This window comes from Pleurodeles waltl, chromosome 7 (assembly GCF_031143425.1).
Source record: "Pleurodeles waltl isolate 20211129_DDA chromosome 7, aPleWal1.hap1.20221129, whole genome shotgun sequence".
Taxonomy (NCBI): Eukaryota; Metazoa; Chordata; class Amphibia; order Caudata; family Salamandridae; genus Pleurodeles; species Pleurodeles waltl.
The window spans coordinates 560,663,249-560,681,524 of NC_090446.1; the positions used below are offsets into that span (position 1 = coordinate 560,663,249).

General features: G+C 44.7%; 1 protein-coding gene across 1 annotated transcript in view; it reads right to left on the reverse strand.

Moving 5' to 3' along the window:
• The window catches only part of PARP2 (poly(ADP-ribose) polymerase 2), a 283,463-nt gene that overhangs the window by 236,453 nt on the left and 28,734 nt on the right, over window positions 1-18,276 (reverse strand). Inside the window, exon 2 of the mRNA XM_069244318.1 lies at window positions 7,786-7,963. Coding sequence (XP_069100419.1) covers window positions 7,786-7,963 — 178 coding nt within the window. The remainder of the gene's footprint in view (window positions 1-7,785; window positions 7,964-18,276) is intronic.

The following is an 18,276-nucleotide window of genomic DNA, read 5'->3' on the forward strand; positions in this document are numbered from 1 at the left end:
CTCCTGAAGAGACTGCTGCATATGACTTCTTTTAAGCACTTTCTAAAAAAGCCCAGCTGTCGCATTCTGAACAAACTTCAATCTTTTCAGTTGCAATGCTTGAAGGCCCCAGTATAGGGGGTTTGCGTAGTCCAATAAAGATGCAAGACAGGCATGAGCTATCATTTTCTGATATTGCCAAGGTAAAAGATAAAAAAAAATCTTCAAGGATTTTAGGAGGCCAAAGCACAAGCCTACAACTGCACTGACCTGTGTGTTAAAAGAAATACTGTTATCAAATATTACTCAAGATAATGCACTACAGCGTAGGGGCTGGTGGTGAAGATCGTGACTAAACCAGCAATAACCATCACATATCAGGGGTGGGGGGGTGGAGGGGGGGATAGGATAGTGAACCGAACACTAGTATCTCAGTTTTACTAGTGTTGCACTGCAAATTGCTCATGTGGATCCATTGGAACAGAGGTGAAAGCCATGCCTTGAAGTTAGTTAAGGAATTGGGAGCATGTTTGTCTAACATGAGGACAATCTGTGTGTCACTGGCGCACACCACCACTTGTACACCGAAGGTTTTGTTTAGCGCAGTAAGCAGTGTCATATACACGTTAAACAATGTTAGGCTCAATGCTGACAAGTGGGAAACACCCAACACAAGGGGCTTCGGTTCTGATGGATAGGGTGCCATCCAGACCACTTGACTGCAGTCCGATAGAAAAAGCAAAGCCAGTCCAGAGTGTCCACTGACACCAATGTTTATTAATCGTTGCAATAGAATGGGACACAGAATCAGAAGCTGCTGATAGATCCAGGAGAAGCAGCTCCACTTGCTTTTAAAACCAGGTCATAAGATCTTCACCAGATATTTGTGAGACAGACTGCGTTTTGCCAGCCATGTTTTAATTCATTTTCAGAAGAAAGGATTCACAGATAAAAGGCAAATGAGAAATTTACCTCATACCAAGACTATAAAAATTCATATAGCTATAAGCCATAATGTACCTTTGGCTCTATAAATGGCCGTTGTGCAAAAGCTTTTAACAACGTAATCTGGCTATATCTGTGGAAAACAATGATCAGATCTGGTTTCAGAGGAAATTTTCCAGCTGCTATGGACAGCTATTAGACAAATCTAAAGTACTACTTAACCAAGATTTTTCAGGAGAGGTTTTACAGAACACAGGACTAGACAGGCTGTCCTATTCCCCTCTTCTTTTTGATTTATATCTAAAGTCCTTAGCCTATAGGATAAGAGGAATCCGTGAAATACATCTGCTTAGGGTTGGCCAACTGAAGAAAACAAATGTCTTATATGCAGATAAATTTGATATTTTTCTATTATAACCGGGGGGTCAGTATTTCTTAGCTTGAAGAGGTACTAGAGGGGTTATTTCTGAAGACAGATATTCACGCATAACAATAAATAAGGCAATATTTGAAATGGCACAGGTGAATTTAGACAAAGCAACAGGGATATCAAAGCACTACCCAAAATATGGAAATCTACCCCACTCACCTTGATAGGGAGAGTTAACTTGATAAAGACAGCTGGTCTCCCCAATCACAGGTTTATGTTCTGGAATATCCCCCAATATTTTAATGAGAAGGTTTAAGACTGATCAACAGATTTGTTTGGTGAAGGAGGTGCTATAAGATGGCCTGGAAAAAACTGACCAGATCCTTGATAAAGGGAGGGAGAGGGTAGTGGTCTCTCTCTAATATCTAACTATAGTGAGAGGCACGGCAACTCAAATGGTTTAGATTCGTAATTCCAGAGGACTAGTTCCTGGCTATGTTTGACCCATGATCTTGGGAAGGAACCGTATACAAGGATGTGGCATCGATATGTTTTTAAAAAAGTTACATTTAACATTCTAAATACTGCATGTAGTATATGGTGGGCGGTATGGACTTCCTGTGCATTCCGTATTGAGGAATATTCCAATCATTGGGGGGTTCCCAGGGCACACCTAAATGGCTGCAGGAGAAGCTGAGCACTCCAGTGAGAAACACTGGGATAGTAATAACTGCAGATCTCCTCAAAACAGAAAAAGTTAGATCACATGAGTTTTGTTTCCAGAAATTACATGGCAGAGCAATCTAGAGTTAAGTTTTATTAATTACAGAAGTGGTTCAGAGACAAAGCAAAGAGCACAGTTGCTCAACTCTCTACATTTGAAGTAGAAATAAAAAGGGGCACAATAATGGACAAGGAAGTGTTTAAATGTTATCATATACTGCAAAATAACAAAGAACTAAAATTTTAGACCCCAGATACAATCTGGAGAATCTACTTGCCTATACTGGTAAGGCCCAATATATGGCAAGTATGAACTGAGAAATAACACAAGACTGTATTATATACTGTACTGAAAGGGAATATTTCTTCACAATCTACAGGCTCTTCAGGTCCCTGAAACAATTCAAAGTTCTCTCCAGTAAGCTTTCTCAAGTAAGTAGAAGCTGATAATATTCACATGTTCTGAAGGTGCCCTTGCTTGGAGTCAGTCCTATTGGGGTACACTAAGTAGCGAGATTACTGAGATCCTGGAAATACTATGAACTTCTGTGAAAGTCTGATATTATTTCACATCAAGCATGAACAGTTTAAAGAAATACCTCTTATTCTTCTTAATACTTATGGCTATGGTAAAAACAATTGTAAGCACTGGACAAATATTTGCTACTTATGGAATAGCTGCTACAAATATGAAGAGGGAAAGAGTAAAACCGAAGCATTTCTTGTCATTTTCTTTGCAGTGGTATGAAAATAAATTTTCCATTACTGCAAAAGGCCAGTTCTATGAATAGATGCCAAGTGCGGACTAGGATGTGGCCTAAAAGGTTCTTTTTTTCCAGCTCACTCCAAGTCACACACTGGAAATAAGGGCAGCACTACCACTGGAATAACTCTGATCCCTGCAAAAATTGGTGTGAGAGGGGCAGAGTGTAAGACAGCAACATAAAAAAAAAATGAAAAAAAAAAAAAAGAAGAAAAAAAAAATGATGAACGGTTCACATTTAGACATGGAGATGGTCTAAGCAACTCTACTAAAAACATTTGATATATATATAAAAAACTGATAAAGCTTAGAGTGTAAAATGAAGTAGAAACAAAGCTTTGATCATTTACCTATCAAAATGCATCTCCAATTATGTTTTTAATAACTTATTACTCAAAGAAGAAAAAACCTGGGCCAAAATTCGAAGTATAGATAAACAAGTTATTTGCCTTTGGTAACACCTTGTCTGGTAGAGACTCAATCAAGCTGTACATCCATTACCTTTGAATTTTCCCAAGGCAGCAGACTGGATATGATTTTCTTTCTTAACCAATACCCGTGCGCCCCAGGAGATGCTGTCATTCAGTGACATGCTCTGGCCCTACGTAGGCGGCACCACCACAGGAAGCTTATGTTGGAGCCATGAGGATCACTGACCTCTGGTGTGGAAAACTAGGGCCCTGAATGGGGAACCAATCTGACCCTAGAATCTGCTCGCAGAGTGGGGAGGATCAGTTAGGAATCTGCTGCTAGAGAGATAAGGCCTTAGCAAAGGTAAGTAACGTGTTCCTCTGGTAGGACTTCTAGCCACAGGTACCTTACCTTTGAATAGGTACCCAAACATCTCTCAGGAGGTTGGTCTGTGAGACTGATTTTAAACTAAAAAGTGCTGCAGGACCTGAGGGGGCACAGTGCCCATCTTAATGCAGAGCACGCCTCGACAGGTGATGATCTTTTTCTGCAATTATTTTTCCTTCTTCGCTCCGACATATTCCATGAAAAGTGGGCCATCCACCCAGAACTCTTTTGTGACGTCAAGGTAGAACAACATTGCTCTTTTTGGGTCCAGACGGTGGAATTGCTCCTCTTCCTTGGAGGGATATGGTGGAGCATAAAAAGTAGGCTAGTTGACTGGCCTACAAGAAATGGAGTGACAACTTTTGGCAAAAAGGATGCCCTAGTACACAGAACTACTTGTCTGGATAAATACTCGGATTTAGTCTAGGAGTTGATGATAAGGCCTGAAGTTCAATGGCCCTCCAGGCTGATGTTATTCCCACTGGGGAGGCTTTCTTGATGGCAAGAAGCCTGAGGGGACAATTATGTAGCGTCTTCAAGGAAGCGCATATGAGAAACGTGAGCATAAGATTAAGGTCCCACTGAGGCATGATGAATGGTAAAGGTGGAAACATGTTGTAACCCTTTCAAGAATCTATTAACAACTGGGGTTTTGAAAAGGGATGCTTAATCAGGCAGCCACAGAACGGCTGAAATGGCAGAAAGATAACCCTTGAAAGTGCCCAGAGCAGAGACCAGCTGGGGGAAAAGAAAGAATAGAGAGAAGGACCTGAGAAAGAGGAGCAGAGATGGGGTCAATCTGCCTGTCTGCACACCATGCCACAAACCTGCTCCAACAGCAGAGATATACATTTTTGGTAGAGGAACGTCTGGCTGCCAAGATAACAGTGCAGACTTAAGGTAAAAGGTTGAAAGCTGTCAACTGTCGACACTCAATCTCCACGCATGAAGGTGGCACATTGACAGGTTCGGGTGAAGAACCCTCCCCTAGTGCTGCAACAGAAGATCCTCCTGAAGGGGCAGCCTGACCGAAAAATCAATGGCCGTGCTCAACAGCTCAGGATACCAAACTCTGAGGGCCCAGTCCAGAACCACAAGGATAGCTTGAGCCTGGTCATTTCTGATCTCTTTGAGAACTTTAGGCAGGAGTGGTATGGACAGAAATGCGTAGAGAAGGCCTGAGCTGCACTCAAGAAGAAAAGCCTCTCCGACATCCACCTTGGAAACGCCAGCGAGCAGAAGTGATGACATTGCGCGTTCTCAGCAGTGAGAAACAGATCTAACCAAGGCTCTCCGAACTGTTGAAAGAGACCATGCACCACCTCCAGATAGAGATGTCATTCATGATCCACCAGGCAACTTCGGCTGAGTTTGTCTGCTCTGACGTTCAGAGTCCACCATGGATATGCCCCAAAGTTCCAGTCATGTGTAGAGAGGAAGGATCCACGATTCCATCCAATCCCACTCTGTTTGTTACAATACCACATGTTAGTGGTGTAGACCGTGAACACCTGCACAAGCCTTTCCATTTGTCCAATGCCAGTCGAATCACCTGGAGCTCCAGTAGGTTCATGTGGATTCCAGATTCAGCAAGAGAACTCTAATCTCCACTTCTGCCAGATGGCCACCCCATGCCAGGAGTGATGCATTGGTCACTACTGTCAGATCTGGTTGCGGGAAGGGAGAGGGGTCTGCTGCTGACCTAATCACAGTTTGTAAACCAACACTGCAGGTCTTTTTCAGTTCCCTCCGAGATGTGGACCATGTCGGAGAGATTCCCTTGATGCTGCGCCCACTGGAACTTCAGGTCCCACCGCAAAGCCAGAAGCAAGATGCAGGAGGCCATGAGGCCAAGCAGCCTCACCAAAATCTAGGACAGAGGCTGAAACATCGGTAGCATAGCCGAATATCCTGGCCTTGCTGTTCGATTACAAGCCAGAAACTGCACCATGTCCAGAACAGCTTTGATAAAAGGGAGCTCCTGAGAGGGAGTCAGGTGTGACTCTGGCATGCTGATTGTGAACCACAGTGAGTGCATGAAGTCTGCCATAGTCTGGAGTTGGAAGACTACAGCCTGGGCTGAGGCCGCCTTCAACAGCCAGTCACTGAGTAAGGGAACACTGGCACCACTGATTTCCACAGATGAGGTGCAGCCACCAGCATCACCTGATGAACACAAAAGGGTCGCTGGTGAGGCCAAAGGGAAACATGTTGAACTGAAAGTGTTTATGGCCTACCGTTAACTGCAGGTAATGCCTGTGAGCATGCAGGAAGGGAATGTGGAAGTAAGCATCTTACAAGTCCAACGCTACAATCCAGTCTCCCGGGTCCAGGGCAGGCAGGACTTGAGCGAGTTTCAGCATGCTGAATTTCTCCTCCTTGAGGAAGATGAGAGGGTGTAGGTCTAGGATAGGACGAAGGCCTCCGTCCTTCTTTGGCACCAGAAAGTAGGGGGGAACAGCAACCACAACCTACTTATAGTGTCGGCACCACCCTTTAGCTACAAGAGTCATCACTTCCTAGGGAAAAAAGGAGAGGCGGTCATCCGTCAGTCTGTTGCAAATGGGTAGCATGGCTGGAGAGGTAGTTATGAAGGGGAGGGAGTAGCCCCTTCGGACCCTTTGAAGAACCTACTTGTCTGATGTTATAGACCTTCAGTAGGCCAAGTGATGGTGTATCCTGCCACCCACTTGGTTTCTGTGATGGAATAAGGGCAAACTAAAGAGGTTTGGAGGCTGTGGATGCTAAGGAGTGATGGACTTTCCCAGCCTCTGGCTGCCAGACCCACTTTTTCATCTCCTTTTTATATTTCAGAGGAATGATCGATCCTCTCCATGATGGAGGTATAAAACCAGAATGCAAAACTTTAGAGAACAGTCAATATAAGAGAGGACTCTAGAGGATGGGGATAGGATTTGTAATGTTGACAGGCAAGCAATTTGGCCCGTAAGGTTTGACTTTTCGTTATCAGTAAACTGATGCCATCTTGCGTTTTGACTAATGATGCCACACGTGATCACGCTGGAGGGTTTCAGGAGATTAAATCTGATCGGGATCTCCACTCTGAGAGGCGTCAGGAGCGTGAGGGTCCTTAAGTCCTTTCAGACTGTGCAGGCTGAATATCAACTCCATCACAGCCAGCTTCATCTTTTCCTCCAGGTCAGCCATCAATTGATTCCATATATTGTTTTCCTGGCTGATCTTCCCGAATTGAATTATTTGGAGGGAAAACTTATAATTGGAGACTTGGGCGATGACAAATTTGCTAAGATTTACCAGACACTGATCTCTAATCGCATGGAGACGTTCATCGCTCTCCTACGGGTGTGGAGGCTGATGTAAGGGCTCTGGAGGATGAGGATTGGACCGAGGCCCTGGTGGCGCCTAGAGCAGTAGCCACTGCAGCCAGACTTAGGGTGATCCAGCTTAAATATCTCCACAGGGTGTACTTCACCCACCACCGGCTTTAGAAAATGATTGCCTACCCAGCTTGTCTTCGCTGTTATGCAAGGGATGGCACATTTTTGCATTCAGTAAAGGGCTGTCCTACATTACATTGGTTCTGGCACGGGATGACATCCTGCTTAGTTGAGGTCCTGAGTTGGACAATCCCAATGGATGTGAAACTCACTGCCCTTCACATTACAGACATGTTAGGGAGTAATCAATAAAAGCTGTCTTTATTGTTCCTGGGTCTGACTCTGGCGAAACAAAACATAGCAAGGGTGGAAGGAAATGATCCCGCCCCGGTCCTTGGTGTGGAAAGGTGGCATGGATCCCTGTATGGGTTTGGAAGTGGCGGTGTATGAGGTTCAGGGTTGTCCGCAAAAGCACCTACAGATATGGCAAGCGTGGAAGGACTACAGGGGCATCAAATTCGAACCTGTACACTCTGTACAACAACTGGTGAATGATAATATCAGTCTGTTAATAGGATGGGACGAGGTCAGATGGTTACTGGACATATTCTCTATCACACTTCTAGAATGTGGGTGGAGAGGTGGGGGTGTGGGTGCAGTGTGTGCGTTTGCTTATGTTACTGCATTCTATTTTTAAGTTGTATGTTTCTTTTTATGTCGGACTTCTAAACCGTATATTTCTTGTGAAACCAATAAATAATTCAGAGATCAAGAACTATTTTGATTTTTCCTCAAACCTTAAACAATATTGAAGTCCGATCCAGAGATGAGAATGGTACTTCACTGACCTGAAAGCCTTTGTTATTTCGTTGTTCAATTCTTGTGAGTACAAGTACCAAACATCGCAATCGCCCTGCCATTCCCAGCGCAGTTCTTGAGGTTTTGCACTTTCCACCTCTTCAAAAACAGGGCTTTTCTTCGCTTGCTCATGATTTGCATCTTCAACTTTCCGCTTCCGTCCAGTACCTAAAAAAATATATAATAATATGGTGAGTTCTATGCACCCCTATAATAACCAACTCGACAAACAACGAGTTTGCAAGCCCAAAAATTGAAAAAAGGACACATAAAACAATATTATGACTAGTTTGTCTATTTACCATCACCGCAGTAGTGCCCATCAAAGTAGTGGCGTAAGTCAGTAAAGATAGACAGGAAGAAGTTGCTATTGGATTAATGATAGGGAAGTCACAAAAATAAGGGGGTGAAGTAAAGCTCGGACAGGAGAGTGTAACATATTATAAAAAGTTCAAGTGGGCAATAGGCTACACCTGCTAGTGTTCAGAAAGTCAAATTAAAAAGAAAGGTAGAGCTCTTAAAGCAATTATCACGGAACAGAAATCCAAGACAAATTTATACAAACACAAAATTTAAAAGTCTTTGAGCAAATTTTGTCATAATGCAATGTCTTTAGACACAAACATTTATACATCTGGCACTCTAACTGAATTTATGCTACTGTCATTTTCTGAAATATTGTGTCCAACATACTGGTGGCTATGCCCCAATCTCTGCACATCCCAAGCTGTACAAAATTATATGGAGACAAATCTGTACAGTTTACACAAATAGTAAGGTTGCTGCTCTCCTGGTATCAACACTCTGCCACCTAGGGTGTAACAGAGCGGAAAAGAGATACCCCAGTTCACTGTGCAGTTTAAATGGCTTATCAAGGTTATCGGTTTACTTGTCTCCCCTCAACTTTAGTTGTGATCTGCTGTGTGATGCCACCACACTTGAGATAATTGTTCTGATACTGATCATTACGCTGAAGGTGGATTTAGTGTATACCTGTTCCCAGTACTACAGGGTTTCATATTGTGAGGCGCTACATTATTGCCTTCCAACTTGGAATATTGACATTATTTGTAGTAACAGTCTTGAAAAAAGACTAGATGATAAAACACATGTCGCCTGCCGGTCTGTAATGGATTATACGCAAGAAATGTGAATAAGTGTGCAAATAATAAATTAAATCCACAGGACTTTGGGACTGCGATACTTCTTTATTGATCATAGTAGTGTGCCACTGGACCTCACCGAGTGCTTTGGTATTATTTTGTTAACCATTTTCTGAAATATTATTTGTGACAGAAAAAACATTTAAGGCATCTGAAATCTGTAGTCAATTGGCAACTCGCTGAATATATGAAAATACAGAGGCTAAGATCAGTGAGGAGAGCTCCTTTTTTTGACCAAAGAGATATCCTCAAGACCACTAGGCAAGCCACGTTGGTTCGCAGCCTGTGACTTTAATAGAAGATAGTGTTATGGTGCCACTAAAAACAATTTTCATAAAAGTGGAAGGTTTTTTTGTAACCAATGTGAGGCTAACTTGGAAGTATCTAGTAAAATGCCTTTGCTGTTCTTTTATAGATAATTTGTCATCTCCATAGATGCAACTTCTTAAACTTGTTTGGTTCTTCGGCTAGTAGCTCTCAAGCAGATATTGTTGTATCTTTAAAGAACACAATTACAGATCAAAAGGTTTTAATAGGCACCTGATACTATTGCTGAAATTTCAACAGTCTGTTGAATAGTTCTGTGCTCTAATAATCTTTCATCACTAGCATCTTTGGAAGTTAATGACTATCAGGCAAAATGAAGCAAGGGTCTCTACTAGCCTCCAGTGTGGCCGTAAAGGAGTCTGACCAGAATGTTATCTCTACCAAGAAGACTCGAGTTTACACCACAGTGGGTGGGGGAACCAGCGAAGTTGTCCAAACTGAATTTGTACAAGGGATTAAAGAACCTCTTTTGTTATTCCCTAGAACACAGCTGGATTACAAGGGAAATTAATTAACTCTAGCTAGTTAACTGTTATTAAATGTTATGATGATAAGCAACGCTTAATTTGTCAGAGAATTACTACCCATACAACATCTCTGCTCAGAAGCCCACGGCTGCTGGAATTCAATGTCTGCATACTGAACACAGAGGCAGCATGGCCTTGAATGCACCTCAGGCCTCTTTAATCCACCAGAGGACGCTGCATGCCCTTTTCTCTCTTTCTTCCTGGTTTTTGCTTTCTACCTTTAGATTAATTTTTTTACATTGTTCTCTTCGTCTGACTTTCCGCTTTGTGTTTTTTCCCTGTCTTGCTCTCAGTAAATGTCTAATGCAGAAATATAAGGGTTGATCCATAAAAAAGAATGCTGGTGATGCCCACAGGCAACCACCAGCTCAAATTAAGTACTGAGGATCAGAAACATAAGAAATATGACCTTGTTATATTAAAGGTTATTTAACTTTTCACAGGAAGACGTTTCTAATTCTGCAGAAAGAAGCAGAAGGGGTCTACAAAATTGCATGAAATTATTAAGCTGTATGATTTCAGCTACAGATGTTCAATAAAGGTTTCTAAGGTTGTAAAAAAGTTGTTATTTATCTTTGAACATTTACAATACTTATTTTGGCAGAATAAAAAGTTCAGAGCTGATGTGGCTTGTATCTGTGAAGATTAAATGACAGTTCTGCTTTCATTAGTGATAAGAGTATCAATTTCTACTGCTAGGTGCAGAGTTTATCATCAAAATAGGGTGGTACCTTACCTATCCCACATAGTATAGTAGGGACTCTTATGGCTGACGGCCCCTGTAATATTGTTGGACTTAAAGCACAACTATGGAAGGAGGTCTTTCGCTGATATTACATATAACTGTGGTCTCAGGATATTAAATGGCAGATTTCTCTTAGATCAACAAAATTATAGTTATGCTATCATAGACAAGATTTTTTATGTGTCTTTGAGTTACACTTTGTTTAATATAATTAAGTCTCTATAAAGTTTTTAAAAAATAATTACTTTAAAATGCAAAAGAATTTAACTTTAGTACATCAGATTCTATAAATGAATTAAGGGCATTTATTAGACATAATAGTTTTTAAACATGAACTTAGAAACACTCATGACCCCCATGGCCAGATGACGATGCCATTAGTGAACCATAAGGCAGGTTAGTTGTTAAGTGCACTCTCCATGTGGCACAGGGGCAGTGTGGATGCTGACTGCTGTTTGTTAGAAATGGCGTCTCTAGTTGGCAGAGGTATACACCCTTAATCCAAAGAGGGACCGCAGTCCTAGTCAGGGTAAGTCACAACACAATCCAAATTATCCTGTGCCTACCCTCTGGGAGCTTGGCACCAATCAGTCAGGCTTACCTTAGAAGGCAATGTGTAAAGTATTTGTGCAATAAATCATACAGTAACAAATTGAAAACACCACAGAAATACGCCACACAGATTTAGAAAAATAGATAATATTTATCTGAATAAATTAAGGTAAAAATGACAAAGATCCAATCAGTACAAGTTGAAATATCACTTAAAAGGTTTTAAAGAGCCTCAATCCATAGAAATAAACAGTTGTTTCTTTGTTACACACAGTACCTGAGATACGTCAAAAATAACAACACATGGAGACCACAGAGGGGGAGAAGCGTGGAAAAATAAGGTGTTGCAACGGATTTTCTCACTAGGCACAGACGATGTGTTGTTTCTTTCCATGCTGCAAAGGGTTTGTGTTGTTTTTCGCCGTGCAGTCTTGGTTCCTCACTGTGATGCAGGGATATTTTGACACCCAGGGACAATGCGTTCAAAATCCTTGATGTGCTGGAAGAAGGAACATGCTCTGCTTCGATCCGTTAGGCGATGCGTCGAATTTTCCGCTGCAAGGCTGGCACTGCGTTAAATTTCCGGTGCAGAAGTCAGTGCTGCATCATTCTGGTCAGCTGTGTGGCGATTTTTCTGCCGCAATGCAGGCTCTGCATCAATTTCTACAGGCGTTGCATCGATCTTCACCACACAAGGAGTTTTTTGAATGGATGAAGTCTTTGTCGGTCCTGAGACTTCAGAAACAGAAGGCAAGCTCAATCCAAGCCGCTGGAGAGCACTTTTAAGGAAGGTAGAGTCCTTCCAGCAAAGTCAGAGGCCAGCAGGGCAGCAGTTCTTCTCAGCAAAGCTGTCCAGATGAGTTCTTTGGGCAGCCAGGCAGTTCCTTTGACATGGTGCAGGTGTAGGTCCAGAAGTGTCTTAGTTGGTGGGGTCAGAGACCGAGTTTAAATACCCAAAAAATACCTTTGAAGTCAGGGAGACTTCAAAGAGTGGTTTTGAAGAGCACAAGTTCCCATTTCAGCCCAGCCCTGTCTGCCAGGGTCCCTGTGTGTGGGGGGGGGGGGGGGGGGGGGGTTAGGGGTGATCGGGGGGTATCAGTTCTTTTTGTGATAGCACACCACTGGCCTTTAAAATGTGTCAGGCCGTCCACCCTAGGAAGACCCATTCAGTATGCAGATGTGACTGAGTGTCCTGTGTTTGTGGTTGTCTGGGTGAAATACACAAGGGAGCTGTCAACCAGCACAGACCAGATGTTGATCGGAGACAGGCTGTAAGGCACAGGTGGATTTTATGTGCAGAAAAATGCTCACTTTCTAAAAGTGCCATTTCTAAAATAGTAATATAAAATCCAACCTCACCAATAGGCAGGATTTTCTATTACCATTCTGGCCATACTAAATAAGACCTGGTTACCCCTTTCAGATCAGAACCTCCCACTCAAAAAGTATTCGAGGGTGTTCCTAATGCTAGTCTATGAAGGGAGCAGGCCTCACAGTAGTGGAAAATACATTTAGGATTCTTCCACTTGCAGGACAAATAAAACACATGTGCATGTCCTGCTTTTTACCTATATAGCACCCTGCCTGAGGGGTTACCTAGGGCCTTCCTCAGGGGTGACATATGTAGAAAAGGGGGAGTTTAAGGCTTGGCAAGTACTTTTAAATGTCAAATCGAAGTGGCAGTGAAACTGCACACACAGACCTTGCAATGACAGGCCTGAGACATGGTGAAGGGGCTACTTATGTGGATGGCACAATCAGTGCTGCATGCCCACTAGCAGCCTTTAATTTACAGGCCCTGGGCTAGTACACTTTACTAGGGACCTACAGGTAAATCAAATATGCCAATTTGAGATGAACCAATGTTACAATGTTTAAAGGAGAGAGCGTATGCATTTCAGCACTGGTTAGCAGTGGTAAAGTGCACGGAATCGTAAAACCTCCAAAAACAGTGTCAGAAAAGTGGAGGGAGGCAGGCAAAAAAGTTGGGGGATGGCCACCCTAAGGCTGTCAGGTCTGAGACACTGTTAAGTGAGTAAAGTGATGCGGTGACAAAAAACGTAGCCTGTAAATTCCACACAATAGGGCAACCAAGTAATCCCTCAGGCGACTGGGTACAAATACGTACAGACAAACGTTTGATGCTAAATCCTATGACCTCATGAAGGCTACCCTGATTGAGGGCTTTGGATTCACCATTGAGTATAGAATTAGGTTCAAGGGGGCTCACAAAACCTCGAGCCAGTCCTGAGTTGATTTTGTAGACTACTCAGTGAAAACACTGGATGGTTGGGTAACTGGACATGAAGTGCATAACTATGATGGTCTTTATGATTTGTTTATGAAATAACACATTTTAAGTAACTGCTTCTATGAAAAGTGGCATCATTATCTGGTAAACCTAGGTCCAATTTCTCCTCAAGAATTGGGAAAGAAGGCAGACGACTGGGTCAAGACTGGGGTGACCAAAAGAAAGGGGTTACAAAGCCTCCCCAGGAGAAAGTGGGTGACACTCCTAGAAATAAAGGGAAAGATTCCTCAGTAGGCCCCCAAAAACCTGTTTAGGTGGGTGGGCCCTAAGACACACCCCAAAACAAAAGTGGGTACCGGGGTAAGGACTGGGATGCCATTAAGACATGGTGCCACAACTGTAGACAGACAGGGCACCACAACAAGGACACTTCTTGTCCCAAAAACAAACCCCCCCCCCCTAGCAAACCCCTAGGGCTGATCAGTGTAACCATTGGGAATGACTCCTCAGATGAGGAGGTCCTCATATCCTTCAACTGGAAAATGAGCTTAACAGGTGAGTTGGAGATTCCAGAGGGAAGTAGACACTAGCACCACCTACTGGTGAATGGAATCCCAGCCACTGCCCTGAGAGACACTTGTGCCAGTCACACTATTTTGAATGACAGGCTGGTGCTCTCAAACCAGTACATCCCAGGTGAGACTGCCAAAGTAAGGGTCGGCCTACACAAGGTCACTGACAGGCCTATGCCTTTAGTGCCCCTAGAAGTGGGTGGGACTTTTAGCTGGAGAAGGGTGGTAGTCAGTCAGACCTCCCCCTTGATTGTCTCCTTGGAAATGACTAACCAGAGGTTAGTCAGAGCCCAAAAGAGGAACTGGTCCAGTATCAGCCCATCCCTCTCCCAAGGATTCTGGAGGTACTGCCCCTGCAGTGTCTAAAGGTAGGCCCCAGAAGAGAAAAAAAAAGAGAAAACAGTGCAGGAAAGGTGGACAACCTTTAGCCAAGGTTCCACCAAGCCCAGGAGATTCTGCTCTACTAGGGAAGAACTCCAAAAATGGTACTGGTAAATTCCAACCTGACCCACAAGAAGTCCTGACTAGTCAGGCAGCTGTTAAGCATGAGTGGGTGGCTCCTCAGCTAACAGAAGAAAGAGTGGATGGAGGGTGTTTACTACAAAATGTAGCAACCCCTCACTCTTTCACAGCAGACAGGCACCCTGAACACAAAGAAGCCTGTAACTTAGCCCCTTCCCTTGTTAGTGAAGAAATAAAGGTGTGGTTCTGGGCACTGACAGCTGTCAGTGGCCACTGCTGGGTGTTAGCCTTTATGGATGCACTGTCCTTGGCACGGTGGTCTGACCCCATGCCAAATAGCAAGATAGGCCCCCTGACCCTTTTGGTCATGGTGGGGTTACTCCAGCTGTGGGTAACCTCTTTGGGTAAGCTGGGGGTGACCCTGGCTAAAATGAGATTAGCGGAGGTGGATACCTCTAGTCCATAAGACAAAAAGAATGGGTGAAGGCACTAAAGATACAGACAAGAAGCAATTCAGACTGGGTCCTATCACTGCTGAGTTGGGTCCATTCCCCAGATGGAATGGCCTAGACGGGAGGATGTAAAGCAGAGTAGGTCCTGCAACCAACAGCCTGTTTCCCTACTCTTCCTCGCCTGACAGACTAGGAAGACTCTCCTGGGTCTGGCTGAGTCTCCTGGCCTGTGGCCTTGTGGGGGGCAAGGGGGGGGGGGGGGTTGTGCAGGAAACTGGCACTTTTTGCAGTTACCCTCACTTTTTGCCTGATATTGAGGCTAACTTGACAGAGTGCTAACCAGGCCCCAGCACCAGTGTTCCTTCCCTAAAAATGTATCTTTGTTTCCACAACTGGCACACAGATAAGTATATCTAGTATAAGTATATGGTCTGGGAGTTTGTCAAAACGAACTCCACAGTTCCATAATGGCTACACTTAATACTAGGAAGTTTGGTATCAAACTTATAAGCACAATAAAGCCCCACTGATGCCAGTGTGGGATTTATTAAAAAATGCACACAGATGGCATCTTAGAGATGCCCCCTGTATTTTACCCAATACTCTAGTGTAGGACTGAGTGGTCTGTGCCAGCCTGCCACCAGCAGATGGGTTTCTGACCCCCTGGGGTGAGGGCCTATATGCCCTCTGAGGCCAGAAACAAAGCCTGCTCTGGGTGGAGGTGCTTCACACCTCCTCCTGCAGGAACTGTAACACCTGGCGGTGAGCCTCAAAGGCTCAGGCCTCGTGTTATAGTGCCCCTGGGCACTCCAGCTAATGGAGATGCCCGCCACCCCAGACAAAGCCCGCACTTTGGGCGGCCAGCTCGGCTGGAAACTTAAGAAAAAAAAAAAAAGGAGGAGTGAACACTTCAGCTGGGACCACCCCTAGGGTGTCCAGAGCTGAAGTGACCCCCCTCCCTGCAGGAACCTCTATCTTGTTTTGAAGGACAGGGACCAATAGGGATAGGAATGTGCCCACATCCCCAAAGGGAGTGGACACAAGGAGGGTGAAGCCACCCTCCGGGACAGTGGCCATTGGCCACTGCCCCTTGACCCTAATACGCCCCCTAAATCTTGTATTTAAGGGCTTTCCTGAACCCAACTCACCAGATTCCTAGTGACCTACAAAGAAGAAGGACTGCTGAGGTGAAAGAAGGGAGATGACAACTACTTTGGCCCCAGTCCTACCGGCCTGTCTACTGCTTCAACGAACCTGCAGAAAGAACAGCAAAGCATCCAGCAGGCCCAGCGACCTCTGCCAACTCCAGAGGACTGCCCTGCACCCAGAAGGACCAAGAACTCCTGAGGTCAGCTGCTCAGTCCCAAGAAAACTTTCTACCAAGGACTCCCACCTCACTCCGGATGCGTGAGTCCTGACCCTTGTGCACCCAATGCTTACGGCCTGTGTCCAGGTGGTCCACCCAGCAAGAAAGAGTTCCCAGGAGATTGGGAACAAAAGCCCACCCTGGGTTGACACCTTCAAGCCCCCACGATGACGCCTGCAGAGAGAATCCAGAGGACCACCCTGACCACGAGCTCCAGACGAAGATATCCAATGCCTAAAGGACTCAATGCACCTGCAGCCCCCAGGCCTTGGAGAGCCTGACCCATGGTGCAGCATCGACCAGCAGGCGGCCCTATGCCCTATCCGACCAGTGGGGTGCCCAAAACACACTCCAGACCTTTCCTGCAGCATCTGAGTGACCCCCAGGGTTTCCCACTGATCTACATTGAAACCTCAACGTCCTGTTTGCACCCTACACCCAGCCACCCCTGTGCCACTGAGGGTGTGTGTTTGGTGCCTACTTGGATCCCCTCCAGCGCTCTTTCAATCCCCCCTGGTCTGCCATCCGAGTAGTAATCGTTACGTCCGTGGCTGCGCCTCTCAGACGCCACGGATGTAACCATTACGTCAGATTACTGGCCCTCCCACCCAGGACAGGGCTGGAATGGGAAATCGCTTCCCCTTCCACTCCCGCAGTGACGTCAGCACGCAATAGCATGCTGGCCTCATCAAAAAATATTTTTAGGCCTTTTCTGGACCCCCCAGAGGCAGATCGGGCTAATTATATTAGGCCGATCTGCCTCCAGGGGGAAGGGGGGCAGAAACCTCTAGACACCAGGGAGAGATATAGATATATATATATATATATATATATATATATATATATATATATATTTTTTATTATCCCCTGGAGGGCAAATTGTATGTAGGCCCTTTCTGCCCCTCTTAGAGGCAGATCAGCCTATTTTTGTTAGGTCAATCTGCCCCCCAAGGGGGGCAGACACCTCTAGACACCAGGGATTGGTGTGTGTTTATGTATTTTGTTTGGGGGTCTGCCCCTTGGCCAAGGGTCGCTCCCCATGGGGGCACATTACTGTTGGCCATATCTGCCCCCGTTGGGGGCAGATCGGCCTATTTTTAGAAGGTCCATCCGCCCCAAGGGGGGCAGAAAGCCCACCATAGACCAGGGAAGTTTTTTTTTTTTTTTTTTTACATAAGAGGGTGGGGTATGGCTATTCCCCTACCCCAAATAAATGGGGACAAAGTTGTTCTACCCACCAGTGGTCAGATGGGGCAATTACCAGCGATCCACACCCCGGGGGGGCAGAAAGTTTACTAGATGGCATGGAATTTTAAAAAAACAAAAAATAGTGGGGTGGTGGCTACCAACCAGTACGGGTATGGTTGTGCCCCTACCCCAACTGAAGGGGGTAACAGTCTTTCAGCTCTCCACCCCCCCCCGCACACTAAAACATCTTATCCCACTGCAAGCAAGAGGACATTTGATTTTCTGGGGTTTACATTTGGGCCAGGAGAGCTTGGTAACTCTCAAATTCGTCCCACTTGGAATTGTGAGGGCTGCACTTTTTTTTACTTTGGGATGCTGCCATGTAGAAAAATGCACAAGACCCAACCACATCTGAAAACTAAACATCTGGTTGATTCCAGGGTGGTGTGCTTCACACGCACCCGGCACCATTTTCTTACTAGCAAACCAACTCTGCCGGAAATCACACATTTTCCCCACATTTTTGTGATGGAACCTGTCAAGACTTCAGTCATGCGTGGGCGTAATGCGCGCAATGTACGCAAGATGTCCTATAAAACTGCCAATGTTTCTTTAGCATCATTAATGTGGTGTAGTAAAAGCCATTTACCCAAAAAATCAGGCCATTGGTGGTATCATTGCAATAAACATTCCTATAGCATAATATAAAAAAGAGTCTAAAAAGAATCAGGAAATCAGAAGAACTACAATTCCCAGCCTTCTCTAGAAACTAATTAGTCTTGGGTGTGGCCATAATTAGTCTTGGGTGTGGCCATACTATAAATACCTGCCACACCCTCGCTACAAACGCCTTCTATTCAGAGCGTTTTGCATGGA